At 47.8% G+C, this 15,253-nt stretch overlaps 1 protein-coding gene across 1 annotated transcript; it reads left to right on the top strand.

The window, feature by feature from the left end:
* Window positions 1–433: 433 nt before the first annotated feature.
* Window positions 434–7,991, top strand: nr1d2b (nuclear receptor subfamily 1, group D, member 2b). Its single transcript, XM_006808594.3, has 8 exons — window positions 434–798; window positions 2,939–3,169; window positions 3,636–3,724; window positions 3,988–4,132; window positions 4,675–5,363; window positions 5,620–5,805; window positions 5,883–6,093; window positions 6,829–7,991. Exons 1-8 carry the CDS (start codon window positions 780–782, stop codon window positions 7,023–7,025), a joined length of 1,767 nt encoding a protein of 588 aa, XP_006808657.2. The 5' UTR covers window positions 434–779; the 3' UTR covers window positions 7,026–7,991.
* Window positions 7,992–15,253: the final 7,262 nt, after the last annotated feature.

The following is a 15,253-nucleotide window of genomic DNA, read 5'->3' as shown; positions in this document are numbered from 1 at the left end:
GATTCAAACTTGAAGTTGACTTTGAGAAAAAAAAGATATTATGTTGCAGCTGAACTATATGTGAAACATTTTAAAGAGTAATGCTGGTGTCCCTGCACGACTGTGTTCAATCTAATCAAAATGGTCTTTTCTGCAGGTTTTAGACTTGCAGTGGGCCACAGTGGAAGCTTTAGCAGGAACATCAGTGTCACATAGATAAATATAAGGTGTCCTGAAACTTTTGGACTTCACTGAAATGTTTCAGCATATAATAAACGCTATCAGGAGGAGATGCTGTGTCGCAACCCGCTCGTCTTTTCTGACATTGCCGAGTATCTTTGCTCCGTTTCACTGGTGAAAGTATGTCAGTGGGTTACATTGACACAAGTGCAAAGCTGCAGGGAGGGGAGGGCGGAGTCAGTGAACTGGGTCACATGGTTTTCACACTGATCGCTACTCGAAACAGAGCAGAAAGCCGTCGCGCACACGCCTGGACTGGAGCTCCAGGAGCGAGTGAACACTGCACATTTGACCGTCGTTGAAGCCGCTCTCTGAGACGCCGTCGCCTCGGCCGACTTTCTGGTTGTTTTAGGGGGAAAGTACATCTCCGCCGGGCTGCTTGTAAAGCCGAGCGTAGCGTGTAGGGTCTGAACTAGGCTTCTGTCTTCGGTTCAAACTTAAAGACGGTTAGTTTCTCTTACTGGGACCAATCAGCGACTTTTCAGTTGCTGAACACTAAAGCTGAGAAAACGGCTTTGGCACCGAGGTAGCGGAGGAGGAAACCCCCAGACTCACAGGACATGGAGTCCACCAAAGCTGGTAAGTACGCCTGACAGCGTCTGCAGCCGGTGACGGGGGGCGTACTGTACTTCCCTCCTGCCTTTGGCTTCACTCGAACCGGAAAAGTAACACGACCGGTCACATCCTGACTGTATTTCCTGACTATTGTGGACTTTCTGTCGAACCCACTTGTTACTGTAAGTGGGTTAGGACCACCGTGGGCGGTTGTTGTTACACCAGTGTTTGGCTTCCGTGGCACTGCAGTCATCTCGGCTCACATGGACCCGCCAGCCTAGCCATGTGCACTTGTGTTTACGCTCCCCGTGCGTCTCAGCTCATTGGCCGCGCGGTGCAGTGACGTAGGCGTTGCATAATTTCTCCCAGCTCGAAGTGTGCAGTCTCGCCGTGGATACACGTGAGGCCTCTTACGGCAGCGCGAGCTGACCTAGTTTTCCCGGGGAACGCGCATGCGTGCTTCAGGTGGGGGTGCGTTTAAACCCCAACATCAGCGGCTGTAATGCTTTGCTCATGCGACGGGGGAGGCTTTTTGTGTAAGAGCCGTACGTTAGTAACATCATTAATAATAAACGTCGCGTTATGACCCGCTGTGTTCAGTTTCTATGTTACCATTGATTAAAAAAACAACATTGAATATAAAAAAATAAAAAACCGGAAGTCCACAGTTGTCTTCGTTTGCTCAACGCTCGAGCTCATCGTCTGTCCTGCTGACAGCACTCGAGCTAAGATATTTCCCGAGGGCCGTAAACGCAGCCTCAGCTTGTATAAAATGATCTAATTACGCACAGTTAGATAAACATTAGAGCTGGAGACGGTCACTGTGTTACTACTGTGTTAGTTACACGTCTGACTCACAGTTTCCTGTTTCACTCATGATGCTGGACACACAGTAACCTGATAATCCCATGAACCAAACCTCATTATTGAAGTATTCAAAGAGGCTGCGTGAGTCACCAGGTCTGTGACACGTCACGTCACAAGACCAGTTTTATATATGTAATGAAAACTGTATAAATGAAGGCATGTATTAGATCTGTTTTTACGGCTGTGAACGACTGAACTACATACACACCCCTGCCAGGCTGACATTATGTAATCGCTGTTACCTAATCAAAGAACGGGAGGAAGAAATCAGGTCAGCCTGTGCTGAGGGCGGAGCTCCCTGCTGCAGCAGCCTGTCTGCGGCGTTTACTGGCCCAAGAAGTGTTTGTCGTATTCTCGTCTGCCCTCTTTACCTTAAGCTGGTTGGTTTTCACACAGGGAAGGTGTCTGTAGGGGGGGGGGGGGGGGATAAGCGCCACCTACAGAAACCATGGCGACATCGCAGCATTCAAACAGGGCTCAGGTTATACCGATGAAGTAAACGATGTAACTGACAACGAGCAAAAGACACGCACATCTGCTAGCTTCTTGTGATTGCAGTAGAGTGAAGATGAAGAGTTTCCTTTTTGTCCTAATGCAGAAAAATCAGTAAAGTTTGATAAAGTGCACATTAAAAACAAATCAGAAATGTTATCAGGCACGAGATGGACCCATTACTGAGGCGTCTCTGTCAGGCCCTCAGCTGAGCACGGGGTGGGTCCTGAACCACACACTCATCCTCTCATGGTTGTGATGGAGGAGTGGTTAGCCTGGGTGAGCGTCCTTATTCACTCTAATAAAGACCATAATTGACTGAATGGATTCATATGACCTGAGAGTAAAGTGAGGAAAGCATTTACAGAGGTCACAGGGTCACGAGGGCTGTTCTTCTGGTCGCAGACCATCAGACCAATACAGGTTTAAGGTATCGGCTTCACTTTTCAGGAGCTACATTCATCTTTGATACGTCTATTTTCCTCATAAAATAAATGAGAAGTTCTCAATTCAATTCAATTTTATTTATATAGCGCCAAATCACAACAAAAGTCGCCTCAAGGCGCTTCATAGATACAGAGAAAAACCCAACAATCATATGACCCCCTATGAGCAGCACTTTGGCGACAGTGGGAAGGAAAAACTCCCTTTTAACAGGAAGAAACCTCCAGCAGAACCAGGCTCAGGGAGGGGCGGGGCCATCTGCTGCGACCAGTTTCAGTGCAAGCTCACACAGTAGGCTTTGAAAGCTTCGTTGTTACCCTGTTCTCACCGTTTCCTCCCCTCTCTGCTGATCGCTCACCAGGAGGCGTAATAGCCTACATCAGCTCGTCCAGCTCTGCCTCCAGCCCCGAGTCATGCCACAGCGACTCCTCCAACGGCAGCTACCAGTCGTCCTCCCCACCCCGCGGGTCCCCGCCTAGCCGCGGACAGCCGAGGCAGCCGCTCGACCCCACGATGGCCGTAGGAGGCCAAAACCTGCCACGGACTCAGAAAGGTGGACGCTCGTCGTCCACAGCAAAGACTGGCATCACAAGTAAGTTGGACGCTCTCGTACGTGTCTTCAGATGCTGCCTGTGTTAATTCTGGGAATCAGTGAGAGAAGGCGTCAAAGACCATCATATGAATCAAACATCTCAAGGACATTATTGGAATCTGCCCAAAACAAATGTTGACATTTTAACTTCCAGGTCGCTTGTTTCAGCCCCGCCCATCGGGTTATCATATAGCCCGACGGGCGGGGCTGAGATATCGCGAGCTCTGGGACGTCGGGCTAGTGATTTTGCGAGCCCTGCACATAATATAGCACAGCAGGTTATTTGAGCGTGGTTTAGTTTCCTCTTCTTCTTCTATACCAGGACTGATGCAGAGGGTTTGGGGTTTTTGTGAGTGGCGACACCTACTGTTCAGGAGGAGCGCCGGCGTAATGACTCGGTGACCTCGTTGGGAATAGTCGTTTTTTTTTCAGATGAACTGTAAGAATTTGTTTTTGTATTTCTCAGAAATCAACGGCCTGGTGCTGCTCTGTAAAGTGTGCGGTGACGTGGCCTCTGGATTTCACTACGGCGTCCACGCCTGCGAGGGCTGCAAGGTGAGGCTGCCTCTTTGATACGACGCAGACACGAGCGCTGCGGCGTCTTTGGTTGAAGTGGGTCACTTTAGCCACTGACTGAAACTAGTTCAGTCTTTATTTATATCTGTTACCCATCATGCTTCACGGCGCTGCGTGGCCCAGTTAGCTGGAGAACAGCGTGCTACATACCACAGCGCTCCTTAGAGGGCAACACACAATCAGACAGTTACAAGTCAAACTGTAGAAACTCAAAAGTAAGCTGTGTCTGTGCACACACTCAGGGCTTCTTCAGGAGGAGCATCCAGCAGAACATCCAGTACAAGAAGTGCCTGAAGAACGAGAGCTGCCCCATCATGAGGATCAACAGGAACCGCTGCCAGCAGTGCCGCTTCAAGAAATGCCTGCTGGTGGGCATGTCCAGAGACTGTGAGTACCCGCTCGTTCACCGACTGTGTTTGCTGAAGAGGTTAGCGAGGCTAGTTTCACAGATTAGCGCTCAGCACGGCGTTTTCTAACACGTAGAACAGGTTACGGCCAATTTCAAGGCTATAAAAGCTAATAAGTGTCATTTTCTGCTCAGACGGTTGGTGGTTAGATTCCCCCGTCTGCTCGTTTGAGTGTTAGCAGAGAAACAACGCACCTGTGTGACTGCGTGTGAATGGAAAATGAGGCGTTCTGCAGGAGAGTTCAAAAATACAACATGAATAAAGAAATGCACACAAAGCTCCAACTTTTAATGGAGCGTTTATGTTATTTTAGTTTTAATAAGATTCATTAGTCCTTTAGGCTCAGTCAGTAATGACAGAGATGGAAACGGTCCAGCATCGCTGACTGTGGGAGGACGGAGTTTAATAACGACGTAGTTAAGGTGGAGACTGGTTTTATTTTGAAGGCAGTAATGATGCGGTGTGAAGCTAACGGGTGGAGCAGAGTAAGATAATCACGGAGCTTCTCTTCTCGCTCTTCAGCTGTGCGCTTCGGCCGGATCCCTAAGCGAGAGAAGCAGCGCATGCTGCTGGAGATGCAGAGCGCCATGAACAACATGATGAACAACAGCCAGCTGCAAAGCCAGCTGTACAGCAGCCAGAGCCTGCCCGTCGTTAAACCGCTGCCAGCCAGCGCCACCGAGCCTACCTCAGACGACGCCGTCCCCGCCGCCTCCCGCTCTCCTTCCTCCTCGCCTCACTCCAGCCAATCAGACTCCGGCTCAGACCCAGAACCCGCCGCGGCGATGGACACCAGCCCCAGCTCGGCCTCGCCCAGCGCGTCGGACAGCAGCGAGGAGGAGGTGATCGGCTCGGTGACCAGGGCCCACCAGGAAACCTTCATGTACAACCAGGAGCAGAGCAGCCCGCCGTCCCAGGCCTCGCAGCCCGCGAACACCCTCGCCAAAAACCCCACCGACAACCAGACGCAGGAGCGGCGGGACACCTGGGACCGCCGCGAGAGCCCTGTCACGGTGGCCCGCCACTCCACCTTGAGCCTTGACCCCCAGGGGCAGAAGGTCAACCAGTGCCCCTTCGGGCTGTCCAGGACGGCCGCCACCAGCCACTTTCCAGCATATACACACGGAGCTTTCAGGGCGCCGCCCACAGAAGCCTCCACCAACGCATCGTGCAGCTTCGCCCTGTGGAGAGGAGGCAACAGGATGCATCTGGTAAGCTGAACAGAGGGCAGTGGATGGTAACAGTGTAGGCGAGACGTTAAAAATCAACGTAAAGGTGCAAAAGCTGACTTTGTAACATAAAAAGCCTTTAAATAAGTGTCTGTTTGTAGTTTGGACAGATGCTCCTGCCTCTGTGTGCATGAACAGCTGCTGTTAGAGCAGAAACAAACTCGTTAGTGAAGTCAGTGAAAAGGTTTCAGAGGTGTGGATGCACTCGTGTCCAAACTGAGCACGCTCTGATCCGCAGGTTTGTCCGATGAACACGTCGCCTCACGTGGACCCTCAGAAGTCCGGCCACGAGGTGTGGGAGGAATTCTCCCACAGCTTCACCCCGGCTGTCAGGGAGGTGGTGGAGTTTGCCAAGAAGATCCCAGGCTTCAGAGAGCTCTCCCAGCACGACCAGGTCAGCCTTCTGAAGGCCGGCACCTTTGAGGTAATTCATTGAAGTTTCTTGCGTATCGTCGTCTTGTTCAGTCTGTCTGTAGTAATCTGGCTCTCTGTGGCCTGCAGGTGTTGGTGGTTCGGTTCGCCTCGCTGTTTGACGTGAAGGACCGCACCGTCACCTTTCTTGGAGGGAAGAGGTACAGCGTGGACAGTCTGAGGGCCCTGGGGGCCGGGGACCTGCTCAACTCCATGTTTGACTTCAGTGAGAAGCTGATGAACCTGGGTCTCAGCGAGGAGGAGATGAGCCTGTTTACTGCTGTGGTTCTGGTCTCTGCAGGTGGGTGATCAGACCATCCACTGATAACGATGCATAAAGTCAGTGTTTGTGTCCAAAAGGATGAAAACAGGTAGAAAACGTTGTTTTCCTGCCTGAGCTGTGACTGCACGGGCTTAATGGTACAGAGTGGCGAGTTGGCGCCACCTGCTGTTGACTGAGCTCAGCTGTTTCTGTGTAAACACATTAAACTAAGTCAGGCTTTAAATATTCCTCTTTGGTCAATCGTATGCTGCAGAGTCCATCGTTGTAGTATAGTATTAAGTTGTAGTATTAAGCTTTGCTTGTTCCATATTCAGTTTTTCAGCAAAACGTGTTTGAGTCCATAAGTATGGAACACCAGGACTGCCATGAATTAATTAAATACACCATTAAATAATTAATTAAATGTGGCAATAATTAATTAAATAAATAGTTATGACACATGTAATTAATTAATTATTGACACATTTAATTAATTAATTAATGGTGTATTTAATTAATTCATTATGGCGTTCCTGGCGTTCCATACATAAGAAAAGATTCATTCTTATATCTGGAGGAAGATTTTATTTTTCAATAAATATTAACGTTAGCCGCGACCTTGTTCCCGTTTTGAATTTTGGCCCACTGTGTATTTGAGTTTGACACCCCTGCTGCAGAGTGACAGTCCGTCGTTGTCATCATCACAAACACGTTAACCTGACACGTTGTTTGCAAACGTATCGCTAACCGAGGCCCCTCCTCTTCCTCTCCCAGATCGATCCGGCATCGAGAACGTGAACTCCGTGGAGGCCCTGCAGGAGACGCTTATCCGCGCCCTGCGCAGCCTCATCACCAAGAACCACCCCAACGAGGCCTCCATCTTCACCAAGCTGCTGCTCAAGCTGCCCGACCTGCGTTCCCTCAACAACATGCACTCTGAGCAGCTGCTCGCCTTCAAGGTCCATTCCTGAACTTTCCTAAAGTACTTGACGCCCTCCGCCCCCACTTCACCTGAAAACATTGCACCTGAGACAAAAGCAGCCCTAAAGGCCGCCCGGAGCACCAGCTCCACCCGACCACGCCTGCACGGGCCTTTGGGTTTAGCTCTTTGTCTAAAAACAAGTGGAAGTTGTACTGTAGGGCGCGACGGGCTGTGTGACGGTAACGCACAGACTCTGACTGGTGTACATGTCTCTCGTGTTTGTGTGTAGCAGCTGTACAAAGATAGAAGCACTTTCCTGTTTAGTGTCGTTGGTATGTTTGCATTCATAGTGCAATATGTGACTGCTTCTGGCTCCTGCAGAACGAAGTCTAAACGGTTCCCTGCGTTCGTTAAATTGAACTGGTGCTGGATGAAAAACACGCTGGAGGTGACGTTCTCTTTAAAAGCAGCTGAGTCTGTGCAGGAAAGCCGTCTTCAGTCGGAGCAGCAGGGAAATCTGAACGTGGCGAAGCAGACGCTTGATTTCATCCACGTGTTCGTGCCATGATCTGTGTTTGTTTCTAAGTTATTTGGGCATTGTGACAAATCGAACGTGTCCGAGTCGCTCGCTTCACTGAGATCAGGATAAATGAAGACTTTGTCTTCTTTCTCTCGTGACGTCTCCAAGAGTCTGGACAGAAATGTCACCTCGTAGTCGCCAGCAGCGTCTGCACGCTTCGTTACACGTCTCTGCGTCTTTACAGACTCTGTTCTGCAGCTGATGCAGGTCCATGTATGATGATTTCACATAAGTCTGATTGTAAAGTGTTTGTAATGTAAAGACAGGAGCAGAGCTGCTGGGGAAACACTATCAGCCTTTTATTCTCCGACTTTATTGCAGTGACATGTTCTGAAAGGATGCAGTATGCATAGATTTCTATAGAAATATATTATCATATAAACATAACTGTATGTGTATATATATATAATATGAATGAATGAATAAATTTTCTAAATGGTGTACAAGCTGTGGTTATTTAACACGTGTCCCGATAATCATTCAATTCAATTCAATTCAATTTTATTTATATAGCGCCAAATCACAACAAAAGTCGCCTCAAGGCGCTTCATAGATACAGAGAAAAGCCCAACAATCATATGACCCCCTATGAGCAGCACTTTGGCGACAGTGGGAAGGAAAAACTCCCTTTTAACAGGAAGAAACCTCCAGCAGAACCAGGCTCAGGGAGGGGCGGGGCCATCTGCTGTGATTGGTTGGGGTGAGAGAAGGAAGACAGGATAAAGACATGCTGTGGAAGAGAGACAGAGATTAATAACAGATATGATTCAATGCAGAGAGGTCTGTTAACACATAGTGAGTGAGAAAGGTGACTGGAAAGGAAAAACTCAATGCATCATGGGAATCCCCCGGCAGCCTACATCTATTGCAGCATAACTAAGGGAGGATTCAGGGTCACCTGGTCCAGCCCTAACTATATGCTTTAGCAAAAAGGAAAGTTTTAAGCCTAATCTTGAAAGTAGAGATAGTCATGACGACTGCAGCTGACCTATTTGCAGGAAAATGTTCTCTTCGGCAGTTAAGAGGCTTTTTCCTCCTCGTCTCCATCCTCTGACCTGTGACCTCTGACCTCTGACCTGCATCTTCATTTTCAAAATGCATCATGAGGACGGGGGAGGCCGAGGAGCTGTTCCTGAGCATGATTCAGATAATCAAACTTTCTGCTTGTTACTGTTTCTCTGTGATTAAAAAAAATCATGTTTTTAATTTAGAAATATAAAAAAATATGCACACTTTTATCTAACAACACGTGCAGCTTTAGTGCAGTTTGAGTAAAACTGTGATCTCTGAAGCCAGCGACCAGGGATGGGTATCGTTTAGGTTTTATCCGATACCGGTGCTCAAACCGGTGCTTAAAGAATGGAGAACACAAACTTTGTCCAAAAACCTCTCATGTTCAGCTGTTTTTTTGTAAAAAGATAACAATGTTAGCCTTTTCTGCAGCTATGGGGCATATATGGTATCACTCTTGGCTGGAAGCAGCTTAAACAATGGAAAAAACACAAACTTTGTCCAAAAACCTCTCATGTTTAGCTGTTTTCCACTTTTTCTTTGGTCATTTTAGCCTTTTTGTCCAGGGTGAAGGGAGTATCTGCCATCAAACAAGAAGACAGCTGCATGTAGCTATGATGGTGTTTGCTAGTTCACCTTACATGCATTAATGTAATAACGTGGTTAGCCTACTCAACGTAAATTACACACGAACAACATGAAGCTACTCACGCAGAGAAGAACGGCTGCTGCTGCATCATCATCCTCATCATTTCTGCTACACTGGCAGGGCTAGGGGCCAGGACTCTCCTCTTCGGGTTTTTGGGGGATGTTGCTAACTCCGGGTCGATAACAGGCACCACACCCGCAGTAGATGTGCTCGGTGTGAGGTCTCGCAGCAAGCTATCAAATATGGCGCATTTCTCGGCTTTTAAAAAAACGCTATGCGTCGCCAGGTGTTTCATCAGATTTGAGGTGTTACCTCCTTTGACAGCATCACAGTATCAGCTTAAAGCACTTGTTGCAGCTGCTGAGTTTGCATCTTTTGCTGTGAAGTACAGCCAGACTTTGACCGCTTCGCCTTGGGCATTTTTAATCTGTAGCTCTGCTCTAAAAGAACGTACGTACCTGGACCCGCCTACTATCCTCGGAAACGTAAAATGATTGGCTAGAATCTAAAGTGTATCACAGCTCAGGGAAAAAAAAGCACCGAAATGTGCGCTGCTTTTCAGTCTGGTTACTACCGTTTATGTCAGAACCGGTACCCATCCCTACCGGCGACACAGAACTCAGTTTGATTGGAATTTTAATCACACGTGAATATTCTCTTCTACTTATCCTTATCTATTATCTACTATTCCTGGGGGCTGGAACCTGTCCCAGAGTGAGAGGCGGGGCCACACCCTGGACAGATCGCTAGTTAGTTGCAGGGACAGAGAGACCGCACTCACGATCACCAGTTAACCTCACCCCACTAACTGCACGTCTGTGGGAGGAAGCCGGAGTACCCACACAGACACAGGAGGGAGAACGTGCAAACTCCACACAGACCCCGGCCTGCGACGCTGAACCAACCGCCTTGCTGCGAGGCAACAGCGCTAAGCAGAAATACTTGGATGACGATACTTCCTGTGGTAACCGCGACTGATTTAAAGCAGTTTCAGCTTCACGATTGTACGAACTGTTCTGGCCGTCTGAGCTGGCCTTTCTTCTTTTAAACAGTGTACTGGATCAGCCACAGGTGTGTCATGTGATTTATTTCTAACGACATGATGAGGGAAGAACAGACATTTCCTGTCAGTCAGCTGTCCTTCTGAGCCTGTGAAAATGGGAGGTTATGTATAAAAATGCCTGTAATTCCTAAACAGTTGAAATAAACGCCTCAAATTAAAAATGAAACTGCATTTTAATCACATTGATGAAATACAGATGCAAAATCACACTTTTATCCTCTCCTGTGCTCTAGAAAAGTAAAACGTGTGATTGACCAATAGCTGATTAATCATGTGAAAGATTCAGACAAGAGTAGAAATTTCAGACGGTTTTACTCGATGCCTCGAGGTGTATCTATGTAATTCTCTCTTAAAAATGCAGCACTGAATGAAGGTTTGACTATGGCCTTAATACGTTCTTGTGACACAGAGGGATTCAGTAACAAAGTAACAAGTAAAGACGACGTCTGAACCAAGTCGTGCTTATCATCCATCAGCAGATGGCAACAGAGCAGCTCCGTCTGCGTCCCTGGCTTCCAGGAGTGGCACCGAGTAAACAGACACTAACATTCACTCGACCAAATCACACAGAGCTCCAGTGTTACCACCGAGTGATGGTGGTAAAACTCAGACCTCTGTCTGCGATAATCAGTGAGAACCATCGTCTCCACCCACGTGTCCGCTTGATTGCTGTCCTGTAAACAGAGCAATCTGAAACCTGTTCAAACATCGTGTGTTCACTTATGACTTCACAGGACAAGAGCTAGACTCTATTAATGTAGTTCCGTGTCTTTATATTTTCTATTTTGCAAGGAAAACAGGAAATTAGTTCATAAATGTATTGAAATGTGCAGACACATCAATGATAGTCAATTCAATTTTATTTACACAGCACCAAATCACAACAACAGTCGCTTCAAGGCGCTTTATATTGTAAGGCAGACCCTACAATAATACATACAGAGAGAAAAACTCAACAATCATATGACCCCCTATGAGCAGCACTTTGGCGACAGTGGGAAGGAAAAACTCCCTTTTAACAGGAAGAAACCTCCAGCAGAACCAGGCTCAGGGAGGGGCGGGGCATCTGCTGCGACCGGTTGGGGTAAGAGAAGGAAGACAGGATAAAGACATGCTGTGGAAGAGAGACAGAGGTTAATAACAGATATGATTCAATGCAGAGAGGTCTGTTAATACATAGTGAGTGAGAAAGGTGACTGGAAAGGAAAAACTCAATGCATCATGGGAATCCCCCGGCAGCCTACATCTATTGCAGCATAACTAAGGGAGGATTCAGGGTCACCTGGTCCAGCCCTAACTATATGCTTTAGCAAAAAGGAAAGTTTGAAGCCTAATCTTGAAAGTAGAGATAGTGTCTGTCTCCTGAATCCAAACTGGAAGCTGGTTCCACAGAAGAGGGGCCTGAAAACTGAAGGCTCTGCCTCCCATTCTACTTTTAAATACTCTAGGAACAACAAGTAGGCCTGCAGAGCGAGAGCGAAGTGCTCTAATAGGGTGATATGGTACTACAAGGTCATTAAGATAAGATGGGGCCTGATTATTTAAGACCTTGTATGTGAGGAGCAGGATTTTGAATTCTGGATTTAACAGGAAGCCAAAACAGGAGAAATCTGCTCTCTCTTTCTAGTCCCTGTCAGGACTCTTGCTGCAGCATTTTGGATTAGCTGAAGGCTTTTCAGGGAGTTTTTAGGACTTCCTGATAATAATGAATTGCAGTCGTCCAGCCTGGAAGTAATAAATGCATGAACTAGTTTTTCAGCGTCACTCTGAGACAGGATATTTCTAACTTTAGAGATGTTGCACAAATGGAAGAACGCAGTCTTACATATTTGTAAGACACGTTGATGGTTTGGAGGAAGTAATTATTGAAGTTAACTCAGAAAGATCAATTGGAGAAAAAGAGTCTAACTTAACATCAATGGAACTAAGAGTAGCTGTAGATAATATTACATCTGTGGGATGATTATTGGTAATTTTTTCTCTAATGATAAAAATTTTATTTGTGAAGAAGTTCATGAAGTCATCACTAGTTAACGTTAAAGGGATGGTTGGATCAACAGAGCTCTGACTTTTTGTCAGCCTGGCTACAGTGCTGAAGAGAAACCTGGGGTTGTTCTTATTTTCTTCAATCAGTGACGAATAGTAAGCTGTTCTGGCTTTGCGGAGGGCTTTCTTATAAAGCAACAAACTATTTCTCCAGGCTAAATGATGATCCTCTAAATTTGTGACACGCCATTTCCTCTCCAGATTACGAGTCATCTGCTTTAGGGTACGTGTTTGAGAATTATACCACGGGGTCAGGTACTTCTGATTAGAGACCTTAGTTTTCACTGGAGCTACAGTATCCAGAGTCGTACGTAGTGAGGAGGTGAAATTATTAACAAGATAATCGACCTCTGTTGTTAGTCAGGATTTGCTATGAGCACCTTTATTCTTCAGCACAACCTGAACTCTCTCAGGCAGGGTTCGGGTTAGCTGTCTTTAAGCAGCCTTCAGGAACAACGCTCTTGAGTTTCACTCCAAAGTGCTTCTTTGTAGGTTGGCTACATTTTGCTCTCTCTCTGTGATCCACACTTCTTCAGGGACGCTGGCTCCCTCAGAGTGCTCCACTGTCTTTGTGTTTGCAGCTATTCTTTTATTGCATTGGAATCATCATCATTGCCAATAAGGTGATTTCCAGATGGTCTCACATGCTGGATCAAAATCTGGCTTTTCTGTTTATAACTGGGTCAAACTATGAAAGAGGCTCCACCATATTTTATACACGACTGTAGACCTTCACCTTCCCTTGTCCTCACTCACACATATTGATGACAATTCAAAACAAACATTTAAAATTTGACTGATTAGTTATAGTGTAAGGCAAACCTCAGCCTATTCTCCCCGTTTCCCTTCGCTAAGAATGACCTCTTGACGGCCCCCCTCCAAACGAGACCATACCTTATAGTTCTACAGCAGCAGGACCGTGATCACCCCAATTCTCATGGACTTCACTTTAAGACGCTCTTCAGTGTTTTTTAGGTCTGATTTTTTTTGTTCTCTGCTTGTCTCATTTTAAGTACTGCACAGCTGCTGACAGAGCTCTTTATGCAGAATCACCTTGCTGTTGCAAAAATACTATGTTGTGCTTGTCAAGCACTGTGTGATATTTAAAATATATTTGGGATTTTATGGAGATTCACCTAAAGAAATGGGAATAAACTATATAATTTTAACGTTGTCCCTCGTGTGTAGACAACACTGGTTCCTCTCTTACATTAAATTCCTGTTTTATGCTTTAATGATCGATAGGTCAGTGTTTAATGGTTTAACTAACAACAACAAAGAAAACGTCTTTAAATCATCAGGAACAAGAACTGGAATGAAAATTAGGAGCCAAAAAAAACATTGAAAGACCATCAGAAAGCTCAGGGAAATATTACTTAAGACCACTTTTTACATCCATCCATCCATCCATCTTCATCCGCTTTATCCGAGGCCGGGTCGCGGGGGCAGCAGCCTAAGCAGAGAGGCCCAGACCTCCCTCTCCCCAGCCACCTCCTCCAGCTTATCCGGGGGAACACCAAGGCGTTCCCAGGCCAGCCGAGAGATATAATCTCTCCAGCATGTCCTGGGTCTGCCCCGGGGCCTCCTCCCGGTGGGACATGCCTGCAACACCTCACCCAGGAGGCGCCCAGGAGGCATCCTTGTCAGATGCCCGAACCACCTCAGCTGGCTCCTTTCGATGTGGAGCAGCAGCGGCTCTACTCTGAGCCCCTCCCGGATGGCCGAACTTCTCACCCTATCTCTAAAGGAGAGGCCAGTCACCCTGCGGAGGAAGCTCATTTCTGCCGCTTGTATCCGCGATCTCGTTCTTTCGGTCACTACCCACAGCTCGTGGCCATAGGTGAGGGTAGGGACGTAGATTGACCGGTAAATTGAGAGCTTCACTTTTACACTCAGCTCCCTCTTCACCACGACGGACCGGTGCAGCGTCTGCATTACTGCAGCTGCAGCCCCAATCCGTCTGTCGATCTCCGGCTCCCTTCTCCCATCACTCGCGAACAAGACCCCGAGATACTTGAACTCCTCCACTTGGGGCAGGAACTCATCCCTGACCCGGAGTGGGCACTCCACCCTTTTCCGGCTGAGAACCATGGCCTCAGATTTGGAGGTGCTGATCCTCATTCCCGCTGCTTCCCACTCGGCTGCAAACCGTTCCAGTGCGAGCTGGAGGCCCTCACCCGATGAAGCCAACAGAACCACATCATCCGCAAAAAGCAGAGATGAGATTATGAGGCCACCGAAGTGAAAGCCCCCCGCGACTTGGCTGCGCCCAGAAATCCTGTCCATAAAAATTATGAACAGAACCGGTGACAAAGGGCAGCCCTGGCGGAGCCCATCACCCACCGGGAACGAGTCCGACTTATTGCCGGCAATGCGAAACAAGCTCTTGCAACGGTTGTATAGGGATCGAATGGCCCGTAGCAATGGGCCAGACACCCCACACTCCTGCAACACCTCCCACAGGACACCCCGAGGGACACGGTCGAATGCCTTCTTCAAGTCCACAAAACACATGTAGACTGGTTGGGCAAACTCCCATGCACCCTCAAGTATCCTTGAGAGGATGAAGAGCTGGTCCAGTGTTCCGCGACCAGGACGAAAACTGCATTGTTCCTCCTGCATCAGAGGTTCGACTAGCAGACGAACTCTCCTTTCCAGCACCCTGGCATAGACTTTCCCAGGGAGGCTGAGGAGTGTGATCCCCCTGTAGTTGGAACACACCCTCCGGTCTCCCTTCTTAAAGATGGGGACCACCACCCCGGTCTGCCAGTCCAGGGGTACGCAACATTGTAGAGGCGTGTCAACCAGGACAGCCCTACAACGTCCAGAACCTTCAGGAACTCGGGGCGGACCTAATCAACACCAGGGGCTCTGCCACCAAGGAGTTGTTTAACTGCCTCAGTGACCTCACCCCCGGAAATTGGCGGG

The sequence above is a fragment of the Neolamprologus brichardi genome, chromosome 22, assembly GCF_056152115.1.
Source record: "Neolamprologus brichardi isolate AB-2024 chromosome 22, ASM5615211v1, whole genome shotgun sequence".
NCBI lineage: Eukaryota > Metazoa > Chordata > Actinopteri > Cichliformes > Cichlidae > Neolamprologus > Neolamprologus brichardi.
This window is presented reverse-complemented; position numbering and strand designations above follow the sequence as displayed.

Coding starts and splice junctions, on each gene's coding strand:
- nr1d2b (XM_006808594.3), top strand. Junction 3,725..3,987: donor ACGCCTGCGAGGGCTGCAAG/GTGAGGCTGCCT, acceptor GCACACACTCAG/GGCTTCTTCAGGAGGAGCAT. Junction 5,806..5,882: donor TGAAGGCCGGCACCTTTGAG/GTAATTCATTGA, acceptor TGTGGCCTGCAG/GTGTTGGTGGTTCGGTTCGC.